General features: G+C 48.4%; 1 protein-coding gene across 1 annotated transcript in view; it reads left to right on the plus strand.

Moving 5' to 3' along the window:
• The first annotated feature begins 366 nt into the window (after positions 1 to 366).
• EML1 (EMAP like 1) overlaps positions 367 to 19,855 on the plus strand; it is a 108,700-nt gene continuing 89,211 nt past the window's right edge. Inside the window, exon 1 of the mRNA XM_081095191.1 lies at positions 367 to 492. Within this exon, the coding sequence (XP_080951317.1) occupies positions 426 to 492 (67 nt within the window). The 5' untranslated portion in view covers positions 367 to 425. The remainder of the gene's footprint in view (positions 493 to 19,855) is intronic.

The following is a 19,855-nucleotide window of genomic DNA, read 5'->3' on the forward strand; positions in this document are numbered from 1 at the left end:
CCGCCCCTCCCGCGTCGCCGCCGCCGCCCTCCCCGCTCGCCTTTGTCCCCGCGTCCCCCACGCTTCGGCCTCGCGGAGGAGGCGGGCCTGGCCGCGGAGCCCCCGCAGCATCCCGCCCGCCGGGCCCGCGCCCTCCCTCCTCTCTGTGCACTGGACGGGCTCGACCCCGACCCCGACTCCGCCCCCGGCCCCGCCCGCCCGGCCCCGCCCGGCCACGTCCCCGCCGCGGGCGCCCCCTGGCGGGCAGAACCCGCGCTGGCTGGCGCGGCGGCGGCGGGCCCGGGGTTGCCGTGGTAACCGGCAGCGGCCGCCACAGCAGGGCCGCCCCAGCGCCAGCGCTGGCCGCGGCTCGGGCGGCTCCGTGTGGGGTGAGCGGCGGCGGCGCGGCCGGGCCGGGGGAGCGGGCGCTGCCCGGCGGCCTCAGCATGGAGGACGGCTTCTCGAGCTACAGCAGCCTGTACGACACGTCCTCGCTGCTCCAGTTCTGCAACGGTGAGCGGCGGCGGGGGCGGGGGCGGGGGCGGGGGCGGGGGCCGCGGCGGGGCCGGGCCGGGCCGAGGGGCGAGGCCGGGCGGCCGGGGAGGCCGCGCAAAGTTGCGGCGGAGGGGCGCGCGGTTCCCGCCGCCGGGGCGCATTGTGCTGGGCCGCGGGCCCGGGCCGCGCTCCCCGCGCTCCCCGCGCCCCCCGCCCCCCTGCCCGCCGCCCGGCTCCGGCCAGTGCGCGCGGGACCGGCTGGTCGGGGCGCCTCCCGCACGAGCGCACCCGCCGCAGCGCGTGGGGAGGCCCGGCCGCCCGGGGGCTCCGGGGGCGCTTGCGTTCTGCTTCCACGTTCACATCGGGTTGGAAAGGTCTGGGTGAAGAACTCGGCAAACAGATCACTTAATCACAAAACCCTGCTGCGGGGATGCACGCGCATTTGTTGGGGATGGACCCTCAGAATCCATCCGGTTCCACTTTGATGCAATCATCCCAGTTGAATGCCATCTAAATGGAGAGGCAAAGCGGACCTGCCTTCAAAGTATTTCCACTTATTTTGCTCACACGGTGGTAGATTAAAAAAATTTTTTAATTCTTTTTTTTTTAAACAGGAAGTAAACATTAATTGCGACCAATATGGCATCTTTAAAATTTTTTCTCTCCCTAGCAGGGTTCAGAAAGATCTCCACAGCACACTACCTGTTTTATCAGAACACGGTGTGTGGTAGTTCATGTACAAACGTTAACGACATGATTTTTTTATACATATCTTGGATGTATTGCTTTATCACAGAGCCCCCAAAAGTTTGTAAAGGAAATTGAAAAATGTGGGTTGTTTTTTTTTAGAATTTGTCTGGAATGCGGTTGGAATCATTTGGAATTCTAGATGCTTTGACAACTCAAGCTATTTATTTTGCAACTGTGATTTAGGGGAAATTTTCTAGCCATTTAACACCTGTTTGCAATAGTGTAGCAATAAATATTAGTGAGTGTGCTGATTCATCCTCTATAATGGCATTTTCATCTCTGGTGGAACTTACCGCCTTTTCATGGAAGAGGTTTTGGCAGCTTATCATTTTCATATGAATCCCCTGGGGCCTTCCCTAACTTAGTGATGCGCTCCCCTCCACAGTGGAATGGACGTGTGGACTCTCCTCCAATGGAACACCAGGTTCCCAGAGCGTTCAGAACCCCTGTGTGTTTGGGTTCTCAGAAGGTGGGAAGGCAGAGGGAGGGTATTTGCTACTCAGCTGGCCGCTGGAATCCCCCATAGTTTAGTCATGGGAACGGTTTTATTCTCCAATAAATTTTGAATACTTTTCTTAATTGACTTAAAATCAATCATATTTGAATTACTATTTTTGATGTAAACAGTAGTACCCCCCTCCTACGTGTTTATGGTAGAATTCCCTCTGTGTTAGTTGTGCAAGGCATGTGGCTGAAAAATTATGTTAAATGATTTCCAGGCATAGAGGTTTTGGTGTGTTTTTTTTTTAAAATCATTTCCCAACCGGCCCACCCTCCCTCGCCTTCCCTCTGAGATTCGGCAGTCCAGGGATGGAGGCTTTTATAAAATTACTATGTGGTCATATATGTTGACAGTTTGATTTAGGTTATGGAATGAGCCTCAATGTTTTTATTGGAGCAGCTGATAGGGAGGCCTGGTCATATTGTTCCTAAATTAGCAGTTCAGTCATGGGGTTGACCTGAACTTATATTCATGAGTTTTTTTATTTTCTGCCCTCTCTTGCTATTTGCTAGTTTAGAGATATTGGCAAGATATTTTCCTGGTAATGCTGTCTAAAAGAAAGTAAAAACCAACTCTTACCTATTGTATGTAGCAGTTTAAAGAAAAATCACTTTAACCCAAGGCAAACAATAAGATCACTTCAAAACACAATGGAGTGAATTGTGACTGTTGAATTACTTTTCTCAAAAAGTTCTTCGTTCTGTTATTATTTTTGGGTTACCTGCTGAATACAGCTTAAAGCAAGAGTTGCCTGTGGGGCAGAAATGAATGCTCACTGATGCTATCTTAAGCAACAGATGTTTTGATGTGAGATTATTCAATTTAAGAGGCTCCCATTAAGTGAAAATGTAAATAAATACAATTCAGTTAATTACTATGGTGATTCAATTAAAACATTGGATCACAGAAACACCATTTTACCAAGAACTAAAGGAAACATTTGGATTTTTTTATTAGCTGCATTGAAACATTTTTTTTCTTTTTAAGTTAGAGATTTACATTACAATGGCAAGACTACACAGCATACTGTATGAACTCATGAATTTTCATATGTTGAGTACAGCTCCATGCGTTTGATAGTGACAGGAACTAAAAAGTCATAGTTAGTTATTAGCTTCAGACAATACAACCCATACTTACCACTTGAACGACGGTCACACTGTGCATACTCAAGAGAGAAGATCATATCTCAATGAGACGGGGCGGGAGGAGATTTTGTTCTAATGAATGACATTTCTATCTTCACCTTGTGCTCTTTTTCTTGCTATTTCTCCTACTTCCTTTGTAATTGATGCTACACGTAAAGTCTGGCAGTTTCTAGTCTCCTGAAGGACTAGCCATTCTCAGCGTTTAGATACCAGCTTCCTCACAGAAGCAGGAAATCTGTGCAGTGTTTTCTTCAGTGTTTAGAATTTTGTAAAGCAGCTAGAAATCACAAACTTCCTTTATTGCTCTAAGAAAACCAACAGCAGTTGGAAAGTGGGAAAAGCTATCATTTGTCAGCCAATTTACGACTTGGGAAATACCATCCTTTCCTCCACATTTTCTTCAAGGCCTCCCTTTGAGGGAGGGAGTCTCACCATCCTTTTTTACATATGAGGAAACTGAGGCTCAGGGAGGTTGGTGAGTATATAAGGCCACACAACTGCTAAGGCTTGGATACCAGCGTGACTTTGTTTGTTTTGATAACAGCATCTCTCTATATAAAAGGCTAATGTGCATAGTGTCCCCTCAGGAGTTCAACTGGGAGACCGGGAGCGCGATTGCTCGCTATGACAAGTGCCGACCACCAGGGGGCGGCGCGGGATGAAGGGAATCCCCGGCCGGCATCTGGCAGACCCCAATTGGCCCTGATCACCAGCCAGGCCTAGGGACCCTACCCATGCACAAATTTCGTGCACCGGGCCTCTAGTTGTTGAGATATTCACATACCATAATATTTCACCCCTTTAAAGTATACACTGAAGTGGCTTTTGGTATATTCACAGCATCGTGCAAGCATCAACGTTTCTAATTCTAGAACATTTTTTATCACTCTGGATAGAAACCCCAGTACCTAGGAGCAGTTACTCCCATTCCCCCATCACCTTAGACTCTGATGACCACAAATCTACTTTCTGTCTCTAATTTAGATCCTGGGTGTTTAATAGAAATGGAGCCTTGCAATCATCAGCCTTTTGTGTCTGGCTTCTTTGACAAAGCATTTTGTTTTTAGGTTCATCCAAGCTGTAGCCTCTTGAAGTGAGTACTTCATTCCTTCTTAGGGCCAAATAACATCCCATTGGATGGGTCGGCCACATTTTGTTCATCCTTCGCCAGTCGGTGGACATGTGGGTTGTTTCCACTTCCTGACTATCATGAATGATTCTGCTAAGACCGTTCGTGTACAAGTTTTTGTGTGGATGGATATTTTCATTTCTTTTGGGTTGATACCTAGGAGTGGAATTGCTGGTTTATATTGTAACTCAGGGTTTAACACTTTTGAGAAATTAGCCTGGAGTTTCTGAAATCTAAATATCAGCTCTTTGTCTCACACCTTGCTAGTAAAAAGAATAGGGAAGTAAGGTCCTGGGTGAACAGGAGCAGGTGGGAAGAACAAAATGTTACCATTCTGTTTCACTTTCACCGCTTGCCCCAGCACAGCTCACCAAAGTGTCAAAGCACACCCTGGCTTAGTTGCCATAGGTTATAAGACTCTCAGCAGTTGAAGGGACCTAACAGATCCTCTCATCTCCTGGTTTATTTTCATTTTTCTTTTTTTAAATCCTCACCCAAGGATATTTTTCCACTGATTTTAGAGAGAGAGGGAAAGATAGAGAGAAACATCGATGAGAGAGAAACACATCGATAGGTTGCCTCCTGCACACGCCCTGTACCTCTGGGATGCTTAAGAAAACTAAAAACTGCCTGGCCATTGTGGGTCAGTGGTTGAGTGTCTACCTGTGGACCAGAATGTCACAGTTTAATTCCTGATCAGGGCACATGCCCGGGTTGCGGGCTCAATCCCCAGTGGGGAACGTGCAAGAGGCAGCCAATCAATGATTCTCTCTCATTTGATGTTTCTATCTCTCTCTCCCTCTCCCTTCCTCTCTGAAATCAATAAAATTACATTTTTAAAAAAATTCCCCACAAGACACAGTTTTAGACCCTTAATCACCTTGGTTTGCCATAGCTATACTTTTCTTCTGTCTGTATGCCTTTTAAAACTGGACACAACCGAATGTGGTATCCCAGGTAGGATTTAGAAACAGAGCAGAGGACAGGATACTTCACCTCCCTTATTCTATAGTTTATATTTCTAATAATTCAGCCCAAGATCACATGTGCTCTTTTGTCGGTCACCTCACATTATTAACCTCTTACTGATTTTCATCTAAAATTCTTGTTTGTTTACACGTACCATGGCTAAACCCTTTCTTTCCTTACTTTTCTTTTTAACAGAACCCCATCAGGTTATAAATAACACAACTGCCATCTGTATTGTAATGCTGTAAATCACTCCAGCCCTCCTGGAGCACATTTCAGCATTACAGTAACTTGGAAGTTGGTCATTGCCTTAAAGGGTATGAATCTGACGAGTCACCTCTTTTTCCTTTTGCCTTGGAAGGGGTCATGAGGGACTTTATTATGTTCCTTCCAACGCCTGTCCATCACGCATCTACAAGCTCCCTGACACGGGGCTTCTCCTGCAGGTGCTACCCTAAAAGCCACGGCAGGTCAAGGCCCGCTTCCCGCTGCTCTCAGACACATTTTGAAATCGCTTTCATCATCTTTTGCGCTATTGGCCATTGACTTATTTCCTAGTTTTGAAATGGAAAATAGTGTTCATTTCCAAGCATTTCTGTTTGGGGAATTAGGAATGATTTATTTAAAATCTTAAACAGCGTGTGGCATCTGTCATACAGATGACTTCCTCTTAACTCGGTGACAGGATTTTCAGGTTGGCGGACAGTTGGGTTTAAATCAGGGTCCAGGGACGCGTGGAAGGAAGTCCTCTGAACTCAGCACCATGGAGTGTCTCCACAGCCCTCCCGCAGCCGCCCGTGCTGACGGAGGCCCCCTGGGCTGCGCGAGGGGGCAAACTCAGGCCAGGCTCTCCTGAGAAAGTTCAGGACCCGTGCCCAGCTGGGCGGCAGCTTCTAGCTGGTGCACCTGGTGCTCTACCCGCAAGGAATTTATTTTATAGCCAAACCACAAGAATTTATGACATTATAAACAAACCCAAGCATTTTGGTGGAAAATTGAAGAAACTGTTTAAAAAGTAACCATTCATTGGTTATTGTTAATATCTGAGATAACATAAGCCTTTCCCTATAGTCACTTAACAAAATAAACGTTTTAGTGAAGTGGAGGGTGGACCAGAAAAGAGAAATAACCTCTGTGTTTCTACTGTTACAGTCTGCGCTATAAACCTGGTAGCATGAAAACCTTACCCATGGAAAGCGTTGAAAAGTATACATTAAAGTATTACTTTTACCAGTAAGAAGTTTCTTTCTCCAAGCACTTAAAATCAAGGGTATTATGTACTACGTGTAAAAATCTTTTTCAGCCCTAACTGGTTTGGCTCAGTGCGTAGAGCGTTGGCCTGCGGACTGAAGGGTCCCGGGTTCGATTCCGGTCAAGGGCATGTACCTTGGCTGTGGGCACATCCCCAGTAGGGGGTGTGCAGGAGGCAGCTGATCGATGTTTCTCTCTCATTGATGTTTCTAACTCTCTATCCCTCTCCCTTCCTCTCTGTAAAAAATCAATAAAATATATTTTTAAAAAAATCTTTTTCAGGAGAAATATTATTATTCCTCTTTAAAATCCTCGCTCATTAATAGAGAGGGGCTGTCTAGTATTAGCAAGATGTTTTAAATGATGTCAGCAACATTGATAATAAAAAGAAGTATGCTGTAAATTCTAAATGCTGTCATTTTATTATCAATAAAATCCTCCCAAAGCTTCATGTTTTTCTCACTGGATTCTGACGTGGATTCAGTATGATGCTGAAACAGCACATCTGCTGTGCGGCCCGGCAGCACTGGGTGGGGCAGCACTGGGCGTCCGAGGTGCCGGGAGGGGCCAGGCACACCCTCTGTGGGTGGTTTTAAAGGAAGAGTTCTTTAGAGGAGTTTATCTTTCCTCCAAGTACTTACTTTGTAACTAAGAGTTAGGTGGCCATCCTTCGCACTCCGTTTCCTCGTCAGCTGTATCTTCACTGGAAAATAGTGTGGGTTTGGAAAACCACATTTCTGCAGAGTACTTAGTTGTGTCCTAAAAAATAAAAAATAAAAAAAAAGCAGTAGCATGGCTATTTGGCCAGCTTTCTGGAAAAGCTGTAAACTCTGTCTTTTATAAACTACCCGCACCGTGTAGGCACGGATCTGACTCAGAGGCTTGGATGCTGCCGGCGGGCGAGCACTCTGAGCCCAGAGCCGGGCCAGAGGGGAGCCTGACGGGAGGCACGGGCACCTGCAGGAGCAGGGAGAGCCGGCCATGCTGGCCTCTGAGGGGCCGATGGCGGCCAGATCGCCCACTGACTGCGATGTGGTCCAGGACTGGGTGTGTCCTCCGTTCTGGGCACCCTCGTCCTGTGCATCGCCGTCCTGGCCTGCAGAGGGTCCCCACACACCACCTTGCAAGGACAGGTGCCCGCTCACAGTTAAGGGGCTGAGGATAGAAACGGGCAGGTCAGTTTTAAGGCCTTTAAGCCCGGTTGGCAGATGGAACCTATTTCCAGTGAATCCCTGCAGTGTAGGGCAGTTAAGAATGTCCAGCCCTGGCCGGTGCGGCTCAGCTGGTTGAAGCGTCGTCCCAGACACCGAATGGTCAGAGGTTTGACTCCCGGTCAGGGCACATGCCCAGGTTATGGGTTCAATCCCTGAGGTGTGTACTGGGGAGGGCAACTGATTGATGTTTCTCTTTCACATCAATGTTTCTCTCCCTCTCTCCCTTCCTCTCTCTATAAAAAATCAATAAAAACATATCCTTTGGTGAGGATTTTTTAAAAATGTTCAAAACATGGGCTTCCCAGTAATCATCCCAGACTCTGCTTCCTCACACATGGCCCATCTCAATCGTCTGGGTAGATTCTGCTCCCAAACCTCTGACAGCCACCGCTCCTACTTTATTTATTTACTTAATTTTAACATAAAACATTTCCTGAGCCACTAATTTGTACATCTGTATTTCGCTATATTTCTAGTAATTTTTTTAGCTTAGGCTCCTGGCAGCGGGGTCATTGAGTCAAAGATCACAGGCGCATAGCTATCCTGCGTTCGAGCTGCCTGTCATACTCTCCCTCCGCACACGTTGAACGTTATGTCTATTTTAAATATTTATAATCAAGTGGGTAGCCTTGAGGTGTCTTACATGTACGTTATTGTTGTTTTCATGTGTATTTCTTCATTACTTGAGAATTTGAACATTTTATGTTTCTCAGCCATCTCTACTCCCTCTTTCCTGAATTATTCACTCATGTCCTTTGACCATTCCAGTAGAGAGGCTTAATGTTTTATTTGCTGACTTGTAAGTTTATTATAAATATAAATATATAAATATAAATATAAATAAATACATATATATATATGTATTAGAGGCCCAGTGCATGAAATTCATGCACCCTTTCCAATCTGAGACATCTCTCTCTCAATCTGGGACTGCTGGCTCCCAACCACTCACCTGCCTGCCTGCCTGCCTGATTGCCCCTAACCCCTTCTGCCTACCAGCCTGATCACCCCCTAACTGCTCCCCTGCCGGCCCGGTCACCCCAACTGCCCTCCCCTGCCGGCCTGGTCGCCCCCAACTGCCCTCCCCTGCCGGCCTGGTTGCCCCCAACTGCCCTCCCCTGCCAACCCGGTCGCCCCTAACTGCCCTCTCCTGCTGGCCTCATTGCCCACAATTGCCCTCCCTGCTGGCCATCTTGTGGCTATGGGCACCACCATCTTTAAAGGCATGGCAGTCAGTTAGCATATTCTGTCCTTATTGGCTGTGGGCGCCACCATCTTTGAGGGTGGGGCAATCAATTAGCATATCACTCCTTATTGGCTGTGGGTGCTGTCATCTTTGCGATGGTGTGAGTGTCAATTAGCATATCCCCCTTTATTAGATAGGATATTTACTTTCAATATTAGTTTGTATTAGTTTCAGGCATACAGCACAGTAGTTGACAATGTGTACTTCACCATGTGTTTCCTCTGACGTTTCTACCACCCACCTGGCACCGTTCGTAGGTATTACAGTACCACTGACTGTACTCCCCATACTGTACTCCCCCGGACTGTTCTGTAGCTGCCAGTTTGTACTTTATAATCCCTTCACCTCCTTCATCAGCCCCCCAGCACCCCTCCCCTCCGGCAGCCCTCAGTCTGTTGTCTGCATCTATGAGTATTTTCAATTTTGTTTGTTCACTTATTTTGTTCTTTAGATCCCACATATAAGTGAAATCATATGGTATTTGTCTTTTTCCGACTGGCTTATTTCACTTAGCACAATACCCTCTAGGTCTGACGCAAATGGTAAGATTTCATTCTTTTTTTATGGCTGAGTAATATTTCGTTGTGTATGTGTACCACATCGTCTGTATCCACTCGTCTGTTGTTAGCCACTTGGGTGCTTCCATATCTTGGCTATGGTAAATAACACTATAATGAACATGGGGTGGCATATATTCTTTTGAATTAGGGTTTAGGCTTTCCTCAGTTATATACCCAGAAGTGTAATCTCTGCGCCATAGCACAGTTCCATTGTTAATTTTTTTTGGTAATCCTCACCCAAGGATATGTTTAAAGAGAGGAAGGGAGGCTGAGGGAGGGAGGGAAAGAGAGAGAGAGAGAGAGAGAGAGAGAGAGAGAGATGTATCGGTTACCTCTGGACAGGGATTGAACCATAACCTAGGTATGTACCCTGATCAGGAATCAAACCTGAAACCTTCTGGTGCACAGGACAACATTCCAACCAACTGAACAACTGGCCAGGACCATTTTAAATGTTTTGAGGAACCTTCACATCATTCCCCACAGTGGCTGCACCACTCTGCCTTCCCACCAACAGTGCACGAGGGCTCCCTTTTCTCCACATCCTCGCCAGCACTTGTTTGTTGATTTATTGATGATAGCCATTCTGACAGGTGTGAGGTGGCATCTCATTGTGACTTTAATTTGCATCTCTCGGATGATTAGTGATGTTGAGCATCTTTTCATATGTCTACTGGCCATCTGTGTGTCCTCTTTGGAGAAGTGTCTATTCAGGTCCTCTATCCATTTTGCAATTTATTTTTTATCTTTTGGTATTGAGTTGTCTGAGTTCTTTATAAACTTTGGATATTAACCCCGTATTGGATGTGTCATTGGCAAATATCTTCTTCCATTTAGTAGGCTGTCTTTTAGTTTTGTTGATGGTTTCCTTTGCTTTGCAAACACGTTTTAGTTTGATGTAGTCCCATTTGTTTATTTTTTCTTTTGTTTCCTTTGCCCAAGGGGGTATGTCAGAAAAAATATTTCTAACAGAAATATCAGAGATCTTACTGCCTATGTTCTCTTCTAAGAGTTTTATGGTTTCAAGTCTTTAATGAAAACAGTTCTTTCTTATATGTGGTGTAGGAAGGTGGTTTAGTTTCATTCTTTTGCATGTATCTGTGCAATTTTCCCAACACCATTCACTGACTATACTGTCGTTACCCCATTGCAGGTTCTTGCCTCCTTTGTCAAATATTAACTGACCATCTAGGCGTGGGCTTATGTCTGGGCTCTCTCCATTGCTCCTGCTTTAGCTCAGACCCTCGTCAGCTCTCAACTGGGATTTTGTTTGTTTTTAAAAACAGCAGCCCCTGCCCTAGCCAGTTTGGCTGAATAGATAGAGCGTCGGCCTCCAGACCAAGGGGTCCTGGGTTCAATTCCAGTCAGGGGCACATACCTCGGTTGCAGGCTCTTCCCCGGCCGTGGCCCTGGTCCAGGTTGTGCAGGAGGCAACCAATCAATGTGTTTCTCTCACATTGATGTTTCCCTCTGTCTCTCCCTCTCTTTCACTTTCCCTAAAAATCAATGGAGAAATATCTTCAAGTGAGGATTAACTAACTAAATAAATAAAAATAAAAACCGCAGCTCCGAACTAGACTTTCTGCCTCCAGCCTCGGCCCCTCAGGCCTCTCCCTTTTATGAGCCCAGCTGTGAGAACCCGCTGTGCTCATAGACAGCGACCTGCGGTTCCAGCAGCGCACGGGAGGCCCGCATTGCTGTTGGGACCTAGACCTTCACCCTTTGCTCGCCGTTGGGTATTAAAGACCCCAGTGGTGGGTGGTCCTAAAGGAAGCGTGTGGAGCAGTGGTGGTGCTGCCCAGCGTTGGGCCGGGCTGGGTGCTGGTGCTTCCGAAGGAAGGCCCATGGGAGCTCCTCCTTCTGGGCTGAGCAGAAAGGGGCTGGGAGAGGGCGGGGAGACCATTGCAGTCCCCAAGGGGAGTGTATCGGAGGCCCCGAGGGAGAAAGGACCTTTTGGAAACTGAAATGTCTCCTAAAGCAAAAAGGAGCAGAGTGGCCTGAAACGAGGCTGGGGTGGGGTAGGGTGGGGTGGGGCCCCTGGGGCTCCTCGGTCATGTTAAGGACGTTGGTCTTATTCCGAGGAGCAGAGAGAATGTGGTGGAGAATTTTGAGGCCAGGGAGTGGCATGGTCAGATTTCCAGGGATTTTCTAAGGAGGTTGGGCTGGGAGATCAGGGGAGGGTGGAGGCGGGCATCTGTTGCGTGAGCACAGGGGAGAGGCCACAGCATTTCCACTGCCGGGGATGCTAGGGCTCCCCTCGCCTGGCCTGTGTCATTAGGAGCTGGGACAGGGAGGATCTGCCCAGCCAGGCGTCTGGCTCATTCTCCTGAGCAGGCGCTGTGTGCCCAGACAGAGGGAGCTGGAAGGATGGATGGGCCATCGGGGGCCTGTGGGACATCGAGCTGCGGGCCCAGAGGCTGTGGGAGGCAGGGCCTGGAGCCCGGGCGACGTCTGGACTGGAGATGAAGTGCGAGCGCCGTCGGTAGGTAGATGGTGACTGGCCCGGGCCCGCGTGAGCCCACTCAGGCAAGCTGCGTACTTGGCGTGCTCCTCCTGGAGACAGACCCGAGCCTGGCAGCCTCCGTGAAAGTCTCCGGCGTCCCTTCCTCCCACGTTGGCCCTTCAGCGGGCGGCTGCCCGTCTCAGCACGTCCCGGCTCCATGTCCTGCCACCGTCCCCGCTCCCCGGGGCAGTGAGCTGTGCTTCCTCGGTGTCCGCGGGTTATTTAGGTAAACCTCTGTCGTCATGATTGCCCCAGAGGCCGTCATGTGGCTTATTTACAGGCCTCCCGTAAGACTCAGCGCCTTCCCGGCAGGACGCCTTCCTGCTGGGGCCTGGGCAGTACCTGACCGTGATGGGCTCCCATGGATGTCGGAGGAATGAAATCAGGGACAATCTTTTCCTTATGGCGGCTCCTCACACACACACACAGCAGGCAGAATGCGCAGTAACAGGTGTGCACTAACTGCTTAAAGAGAGGACACACTCCCGCCACTTTCCTGTGTGCTGAAACAATGTGTGTATAGTCACATGCTAAGTATCACACGTGCATGCCTGCACATGTACACATGCGTGTACACATGTCACATGTGTGTGTCCACATACACACATATTATATGGGATGTGCTCATCAGAGAACTAGTAGACGTGGGCACTGAGAAGGGAAGGCACTCTTGGTGAGGAACACGGCGGGTGAAACTCAGGAATGTATGCACAGGGACAGGGAGGAGCCGGCCTGGTGGAGTCAGAACTCACCCGCACACACGTGATAGGGCGCCCCCAGCCGGACACGGGGTCGCTGGAATCAAGAAGAGGAAACATTTGCAGAAAGCCTTGGGTGATTTAAGCCCAAAACAATTATTCGCAGCAAAGTAGTTAACACAATAAAGTAGTTGTTGGCAAAACTGACAGGTTTAGCACTAAAAATGGTCTGACTGTGAAATCAGCCCCCAGAGGTCATTTTGTGTAACAGGGATGTAACCATTCTTAGGAAACCATGCTCCAGCGGAGAGCCCTTGGCGGGGGGGGGGGGGGGGGGGGGGGCGGGACTCGCCTGCTCCCCAGCATTAGCCATGCCGCCCCATTACAGCGCCATAGACAGGAACAGGCCGAGTGGGCTTCTCCCTCTGTTATCTGTGATGCTGCCTCCCAGGGTGAACCGTGGAAACCGCTCCCTGGTACCCTGTGGGCCCTATAATGGAGATAATGACCTGTTAGCAAGGCCTCGCCGAACTGGGCCTTTACACAGCCATGACCTGCATTGCCCGCGCTCCACTGCCCTCACAGACCGAAATCTAGCCCGGTGCATCATTTCTTTGCCTTCCTTCAAAATTTTACCAAGTTGATATAATTTTTTTTTTAATATATTTTATTGATTTTTTACAGAGAGGAAGGGAGAGAGATAGAGAGTTAGAAACATCAATGAGAGAGAAACATCGATCAGCTGCCTCCTGCACATCTCCTACTGGGGATATGCCTGCAACCCAGATACATGCCCTTGACCGGAATCGAACCTGGGACCTTTCAGTCGGCAGGCCGACGCTCTATCCACTGAGCCAAACCGGTTTCGGCGATATAATTTTTTTTAAAATAGGCTTTTACTGATTTTTAGAGAGCGAGGAAGGGAGAAGGTTAGAGAGAGAGAAACATCAATGAGAGAGACGTATCAATAGGCTGCCTCCTGCATGTCTCCCTGGCTGGGATTTCATTTGGGCGCCGTGGGTGCACGCTGTGGGTCACAGGGTGCCCTGGCCCCAGGCCACGCCTCTCACTGCCCTGCAGACCTCGGTTTCCCTCTGGACCAGCAGCGCCCAGAGGACCCGCCGTGGGCCTCGGTGCCTGTGTGCCGAACCAGAGCTGAGCCGGTTCCGAGTGGAAACGCTGTGGTCACTTTGGTCTGGAAATGGCCTCTGGGGCAGGTGTCCGCATCCTCTGTGGGCAGCCCGGCCGCTGCAGTAGCTGAGCTTTAATGAAACTCCTTCTCTCCGTTAGCAGTTCTGGTTCTCTCGGTTTTTCTCCAGCGGCCTTATTCTAGTAATTGGTCTCCTCCTTTCCCAGAACATTATTATTTTTAATTATTACAAAACATACCTACATAAAATTTACCATCTTCACCATTTTTTTTCTTTTTTAATCCTCACCTGAGGATGTTTTTCCCATTGATTTTTAGAGAGAGAGGAAGGGTGGGGGAAGAGAGAAGAGAGAGAGGAACATCAATGTGAGAAAGACACATCAATTGCTTGCCTCTCACATGCGTGACTCAGGCCAGTGATTGAACCTGCAACCCAGATACATGCCCTTGACCGGGAATTGTACCGGTGGCCCTCCTGTGCGCGGGTTGACGCTCTAACCATTGAGCTCACCAGCCAGGGACCATCTTCACCATTTTTAAGCCTACAGCTCAGTGGCAGACGTACATTCATGTTGTGCAACCATCACCACCATCCATCTCTAGAGCTTCATCTTGCAAAACTGAAACTCTTCCCATGAAACACTAACTCCCCCCACCACAGCCCGGCAACCCCCACTCTGTGTCGGTCCCTATGAATCTGCCTGCTGCCAGCCCCTCGTGAGAGTGGAATCAGAGGGGTTTTGTCCCTCTGTGCCTGGTTTATGTCCCTTGCAGAAAACCCCTTTTCAGACTATAGTTTCATGACGTTCCAGAATCCAGAGTGAAGAGTGTCTAAGTAAGGGTTCAGGCCAGGCGCAGAGTGGGTAATCACCTTAACGTTCGAGGCCACCAGGGCCCTGCTGGGGCGTCCCCAGGTCACACCCACACGTCCTGCTGGCGCTCTGCTCCGCCCTGTAAAGTCTAAGCATCTTATCTCTGGAATCCTTGTAATACAAAGCATGTTCTTCCCCCCACACCCCTCCCCCCACCACCACTGAGCTGGCGTCAGCACAAGGCCAGTCCCGGAGCGGGGCTCAGACCCCGCGATGCCCTTTACGCCCAGCGAACAGCCACAAAGGGCTCCTCTGACACGCGGAGAATGGGGACAAGTGTCCGGGCTGTCTTAGGAACGGGGGAGGTGGGAAACATGCAGAGCAGTTTGGGAAAATGACGAGGGGGGTGCCTGTGTTTTCTGAAGAAATTCCATGACATGTGCCCTCCGATCACCAACAGCGCACGCTCCCTCGCTAAGACGCTAAGAAAGGCAACAGCAGATGTGGGGCCCGTGACGTAGGCGAGATGTGGGCCGGAGGCTTGGAATGTCTCTGACTTTCTGTTTTGGTTTTGTTTTTGAAGATTGCTCTTGCACATGGGCACCGTCCCCTCCCAGGAATGTCTGGCTGGAACATCGCCTTTGCGGGACTTTTTGTTTAAAAAAACAAGCAGGCACAGGCTACACGTGTCCCAAAGGAACCAGCTCCCGAAAATCAGCAGAAAAAATCGCACACTTGTCTTTCAAGACCCGCTGGAATCTTTCACCAACGCACTCTCTCCCGATGTTCAAAGCGGGGGCTTTGGTGACAGGTCTGGGTTTGAATTTTGATTTTGCGAGTCACAGAGAAGCTGGGGGAATAAATGCCCCGGCACCGCTCTCTTCTAGCTCTGTGCCCTGTTGGGCACACCCAGAGGAAAGCTGAGAGCAAGCGAGCATGTGGCAGCCCCACGCGGTGGTGCTGGGTGGCCCCGCAGCACGGGGGACGCGGCAGAGGAGGGGAGAGAGGTCTGGAGAGCTAACGCGAGAGGCCGACAGTGTGGTCTACAATGCAGACGTTCCTCCTTAGTAATACATGTTGCCTTCACCTTTTCATGGGTGCAACCACATTGCTCTATCCCAGTTCCATGGCCAAGTAGGGACCCCATGAACGTTCCCTCCCTCTGCCTGCTGAGCACATTGCCCCTCCAGGAAGCCGGGAATGCCCATGGCTCTGCGGCCATGCCCCATGGATCCTTCCCCTCCTGTTTCACCCTGGGGCCCAGCCTGCAGACACCTTCCCAATCTACCAGGGTCCCTGGGGTTCCCTCTGCCTTTCCACAGCAGGGCACACACACCTGCTTTATGTCCCTTGTGGTTAGCTGTGCAACCTTTGCCCCCACTGCCAGCTAGTAAGTTCCTAAGGGTAGGAGCCCTGTGTTGTCTTTATGTGATGCTCCCTTCCATTGCTCCGCACGGCGCCTTACATGTAGTATGTGCCTGGTAAATGCTTGTTGAATGACAAGTCAAACACTAAAACCACACAAAGGGCCGTGCTCACTTCAAACACTCATGAAGGCAGGGGAAGACCTCTGGATGCTGGGGGCTCTTCGGGATTACCCAGAACACGTTTCCGTGTTTACATAGTGAAATCACTCAGTCGTACGTAGCAAAGCCCTCTGTGACCGTGGAATGGAGTGCACATATTTGCATGCGTACGTGTGGTGAAAAGCAATGTATTTTTTATACCAGTTTGTTTTTTTATTTACATATTTCTTTGGTTGACGGGGCCTCCACACACAGGCCGGCCACTGTAATCTCTTCCAACACTGGAGGGACTTACTGAGAGATGCTAGTTACTCAAGACATGCATGCTGTCCACGGGGACCAAGGACTTTTTCAGGGGTAATTTTTTTTTTTTTTTTTTTTTTGCTATTATAGGTTGTTTTTTTAAAACCACAATGAATTCAATATTATTTTGTATTAGTTTCAGGTGTATAGCATAGTGTTTAGACCACTGGTTCTCAACCTTGGCTGCACATTAGAATCACCTGGGAATCTTTAAAATCCTGATTTCTGGGCCTCATCCCCTGGAAATTTTGTTTCTTTGTTATGGGGTGAGGCCACAACATTAGTAACAAAGAAACAGAATTTCCGGAGGATGAGGCCCAGAAATCAGGATTTTAAAAAGATTCCCAGCCAAAACCGGTTTGGCTCAGTGGATAGAGCATCGGCCTGCGGACTGAAAGGTCCCAGGTTCGATTCCGGTCAAGGGCATGTACCTGGGTTGCGGGCACATCCCCAGTGGGGGATGTGCAGGAGGCAGCTGGTCGATGTTTCTCTCTCATCGGTGTTTCTGACTCTCTATCTCTCTCTCTTCCTCTCTGTAAAAAATCAATAAAATATATTTAAAAAAAAAAAAAAAGATTCCCAGGTGATTCTAATGTGCAGCCAAGGTTGAGAACCACTGGATTAGACAATCATATACTTTACAAAGTGTTTCCCTGATATTTCCAGTTCCCACCTGACACCATAGTTACTACAATATTACCGACCATATTTCCTGTGCTGTGCTTTAGAGCCCCGTGACTGTTTTGTAACAGGCAACATGTACTTTTTAATTCCTTCACCTTTTTCCCCAGACCCCCCAAAACGCTCTCCCGCCTGGCAGCCATCAGTTTGTTCTCTGTATCTATGAGTCTGTTTCTGTTCTGTTTGTTTTTAGGATCTTCGTTAATGCATCGCTGAATTCAGTTTGCTAGTATCTTGTTGAGGATTTTTGCATCTATGTTCATCAGGGATATTGGCCTATAATTTTATTTCTTTTAGTGTCTTTATCTGGTTTTGGAATCAGGTTATGGTGGCCTCGTAAAATGAGCTTGGAAGCCTTCCCTCCTCTGGAACTTTTTGGAATAGTTTGAGAAGGACAGTTGTTAATTCTTCTTTGAATATTTGGTAAAATTCACCTGTGAAGCCATCCAGTCCAGGACTTTCGTTTATCAGGACTTTTTTGATTACTGATTCAATTTCGCTCGTAGTACTCTGTCTGCTTAGATTATTTATTTCTTACTGATTCAGTCTTGTAAAAATGTATGTTTCTAGGCATTTGTCCATTTCTTCCAGATTGTTCATTTTATTGGCATATAATTGTTCATCATATTTTCTTATAATTCCTTGTACTTCTGTGGTGTCAGTTGTCACTTCTCTTTCATTTCTGATTTTCTTGGGTACTTTCAGGTTTATCATTTTTGTTTATCTTTTCAAAGAACCAGCTCTTGGTTTCATTGATATTTTGTATTGTTTTTTTAGATTCTATTTCATTTATTTTTGCTCTGATCTTTATTATTTTCTTCCTTCTTCTCACTTTGGGCTTTGTTGTTCTTTTCCTAGTTTGTTTAGGTGTAACGTTAGATTATTTACTTGAGATTGTTTTGTTTCTTTAGGTAGGCCTGCATTGCTATAAATTTTCCTTTAAGGACCACTTTCACTGTGTCCTATAGATTTGGGGACTTAGAACGATTTTGGGATTTTGTGTTTTTATCTTTATTTGTCTCTAGGTGTCTTTTGACTTCTTCCTTGATCTCATGGCTAACCCATTCTAAAGTTGCACTTGATGATTTTGCAGAGGTCCCTTAAACTGTCATCATTTTTTTTTTTTCTTTTTGCTTTTCCAATTGGGTGTTTTCAGTTGTCTTGTTATCCGAATTTGTGATTGGATCCTCTGCTTCATCTAATCTGCTGTTGATTCCTTCTAGTGTATTTGTCATTTCTGACTGGTTTCTTTTTATGGTTTCTATGGCATTTTAAAGAGATATATTTTTATTGATTTAAGAGAGGAAGGGAGAAGGAGAGATAGAAACATCCATGATGAGAAAGAATCATTGATTGGTGGCCTCCTGTATGCCCCACACTGGGGATTGATTGAGCCCACAACCCGGACATATGCCCTTACCGGGAATCGAACCACAACCTCCTAATTCATAGGTTGATGCTCAACCACTGAGCCATGCCAGCTGGGCTCTATGTCCCTTTTATGCTCACTGTCTCTCTGTTGAAGTTCTCAGTTCCTTGAGCATACCTTTTTTTAATGTATTGATTTAAGAGAGAGGAAGGGAGACAAACATCAGGTTGTTGTTCCACTTACTTATGCACTCATTGGTTGCTTCGTGTATGTGCCTTGATCAAAGCCATGACCTTGACGTATTGTGACGATTCTCTAACCAACTGAGCTACCTGGCCCGGGACCCTTGTATAGTCTTCTAACCAGTGTTGTGAACTCTTATCTGGTATATGTCTTGCCTCTGTTTCAGTTAGTTCTTTTTCTAGAGGTTTTTCCTATTCTTTCATTTGGGACATGTTTCTTTGTCTCCCCATTTTGGCTGCCTCTCTGTATTTGTTTCTGTATATTAGGTAGATCTGCTGCAGCTTCTAGTCTTGACAGGGTAGCCTTAAGTAGTAGGTGTCCTGAGGGGCCCAGGGGCACAACCTCCCTGATCACCTGAGCCAGGTGCACCAGGAGTGTCCCTTGTGTGCTCTCTTGTTGTAGTTGAGTCTTAATTGCTGTTGGCATGTCAGTGGGTGGGACTGACCCACAGGCTGACTGGCTGTGAGAATTGGCCACAGCCACAGCATATGAGCTGCTGTGCAGGGGCTGACCACAGAGTGGGGATCCCACCAGGGGGAACCAGTGCTGGCTGAGACCACCCTTTGGGTGGCTGCTTGAGGAACTAATCAGGTGGTGCTCTACCGTGGTCTGAAGCTAGCCACTGGGCGTGTTGATTCTGGGGCCTCTTGGGAGGGTCTCTAGTAGAGGCCAATGTCAGTCACTGTCTGTGACAGCCTGGGGCCACCTGTTAGGAACTACAAAGTGATCTGCAGTTGATAGCTGCCTGCTGGACCTGGATATGCGTGGGAGAGGCCACCCTGTGAACTGAGACTGGCTCTACCAGTACCTGGCCTGGGGCAGGCCAGCAGAAGGCACCGGCACTGAGCCCTGTCACGGCCTGCCCTGCTGCTGACAGAGCCTCAGGTGGTATGCAGGTGGGTGAGGCAGGGTCTCAGGGAGCAGCCAGGGTGGGCACATGGTGTTCGCCAGGTTCATGCAGATTCAGATTTGGCTCCAGTGCTGAGCCTGAGGCCACTCAGCAAAAGTCTCAGGGTACACTGTGGCCAGCCGTCACCGCCTGGGGCCAGTGGACCTTGGTCATGGGGTGAGGGGTCCCAGAGAGCATCAGATTTGGCTGTGTGGGCGGAGGGCTCAACATGGAGACGATGGTGGCTGTCTCTCCAGCCCTCACACTGAAACCACACAGATCAGATACTCCCTGTATGTCTCTGGCGCCCCCTAATCTTGACTGGAACTCCTCAAGAGTGTTTTTAAGGAAGACTGCAATGTAGGCCAAGGCTGGCTGCAGTGAAGGAGCCTCAGGTGGTCCGAAAGGTGGGTGGGGAAGGTCTCAAAGAGCCATCAG

The sequence above is a fragment of the Myotis nattereri genome (assembly GCF_964212035.1).
Source record: "Myotis nattereri genome assembly, chromosome: 1".
Lineage (NCBI taxonomy): Eukaryota > Metazoa > Chordata > Mammalia > Chiroptera > Vespertilionidae > Myotis > Myotis nattereri.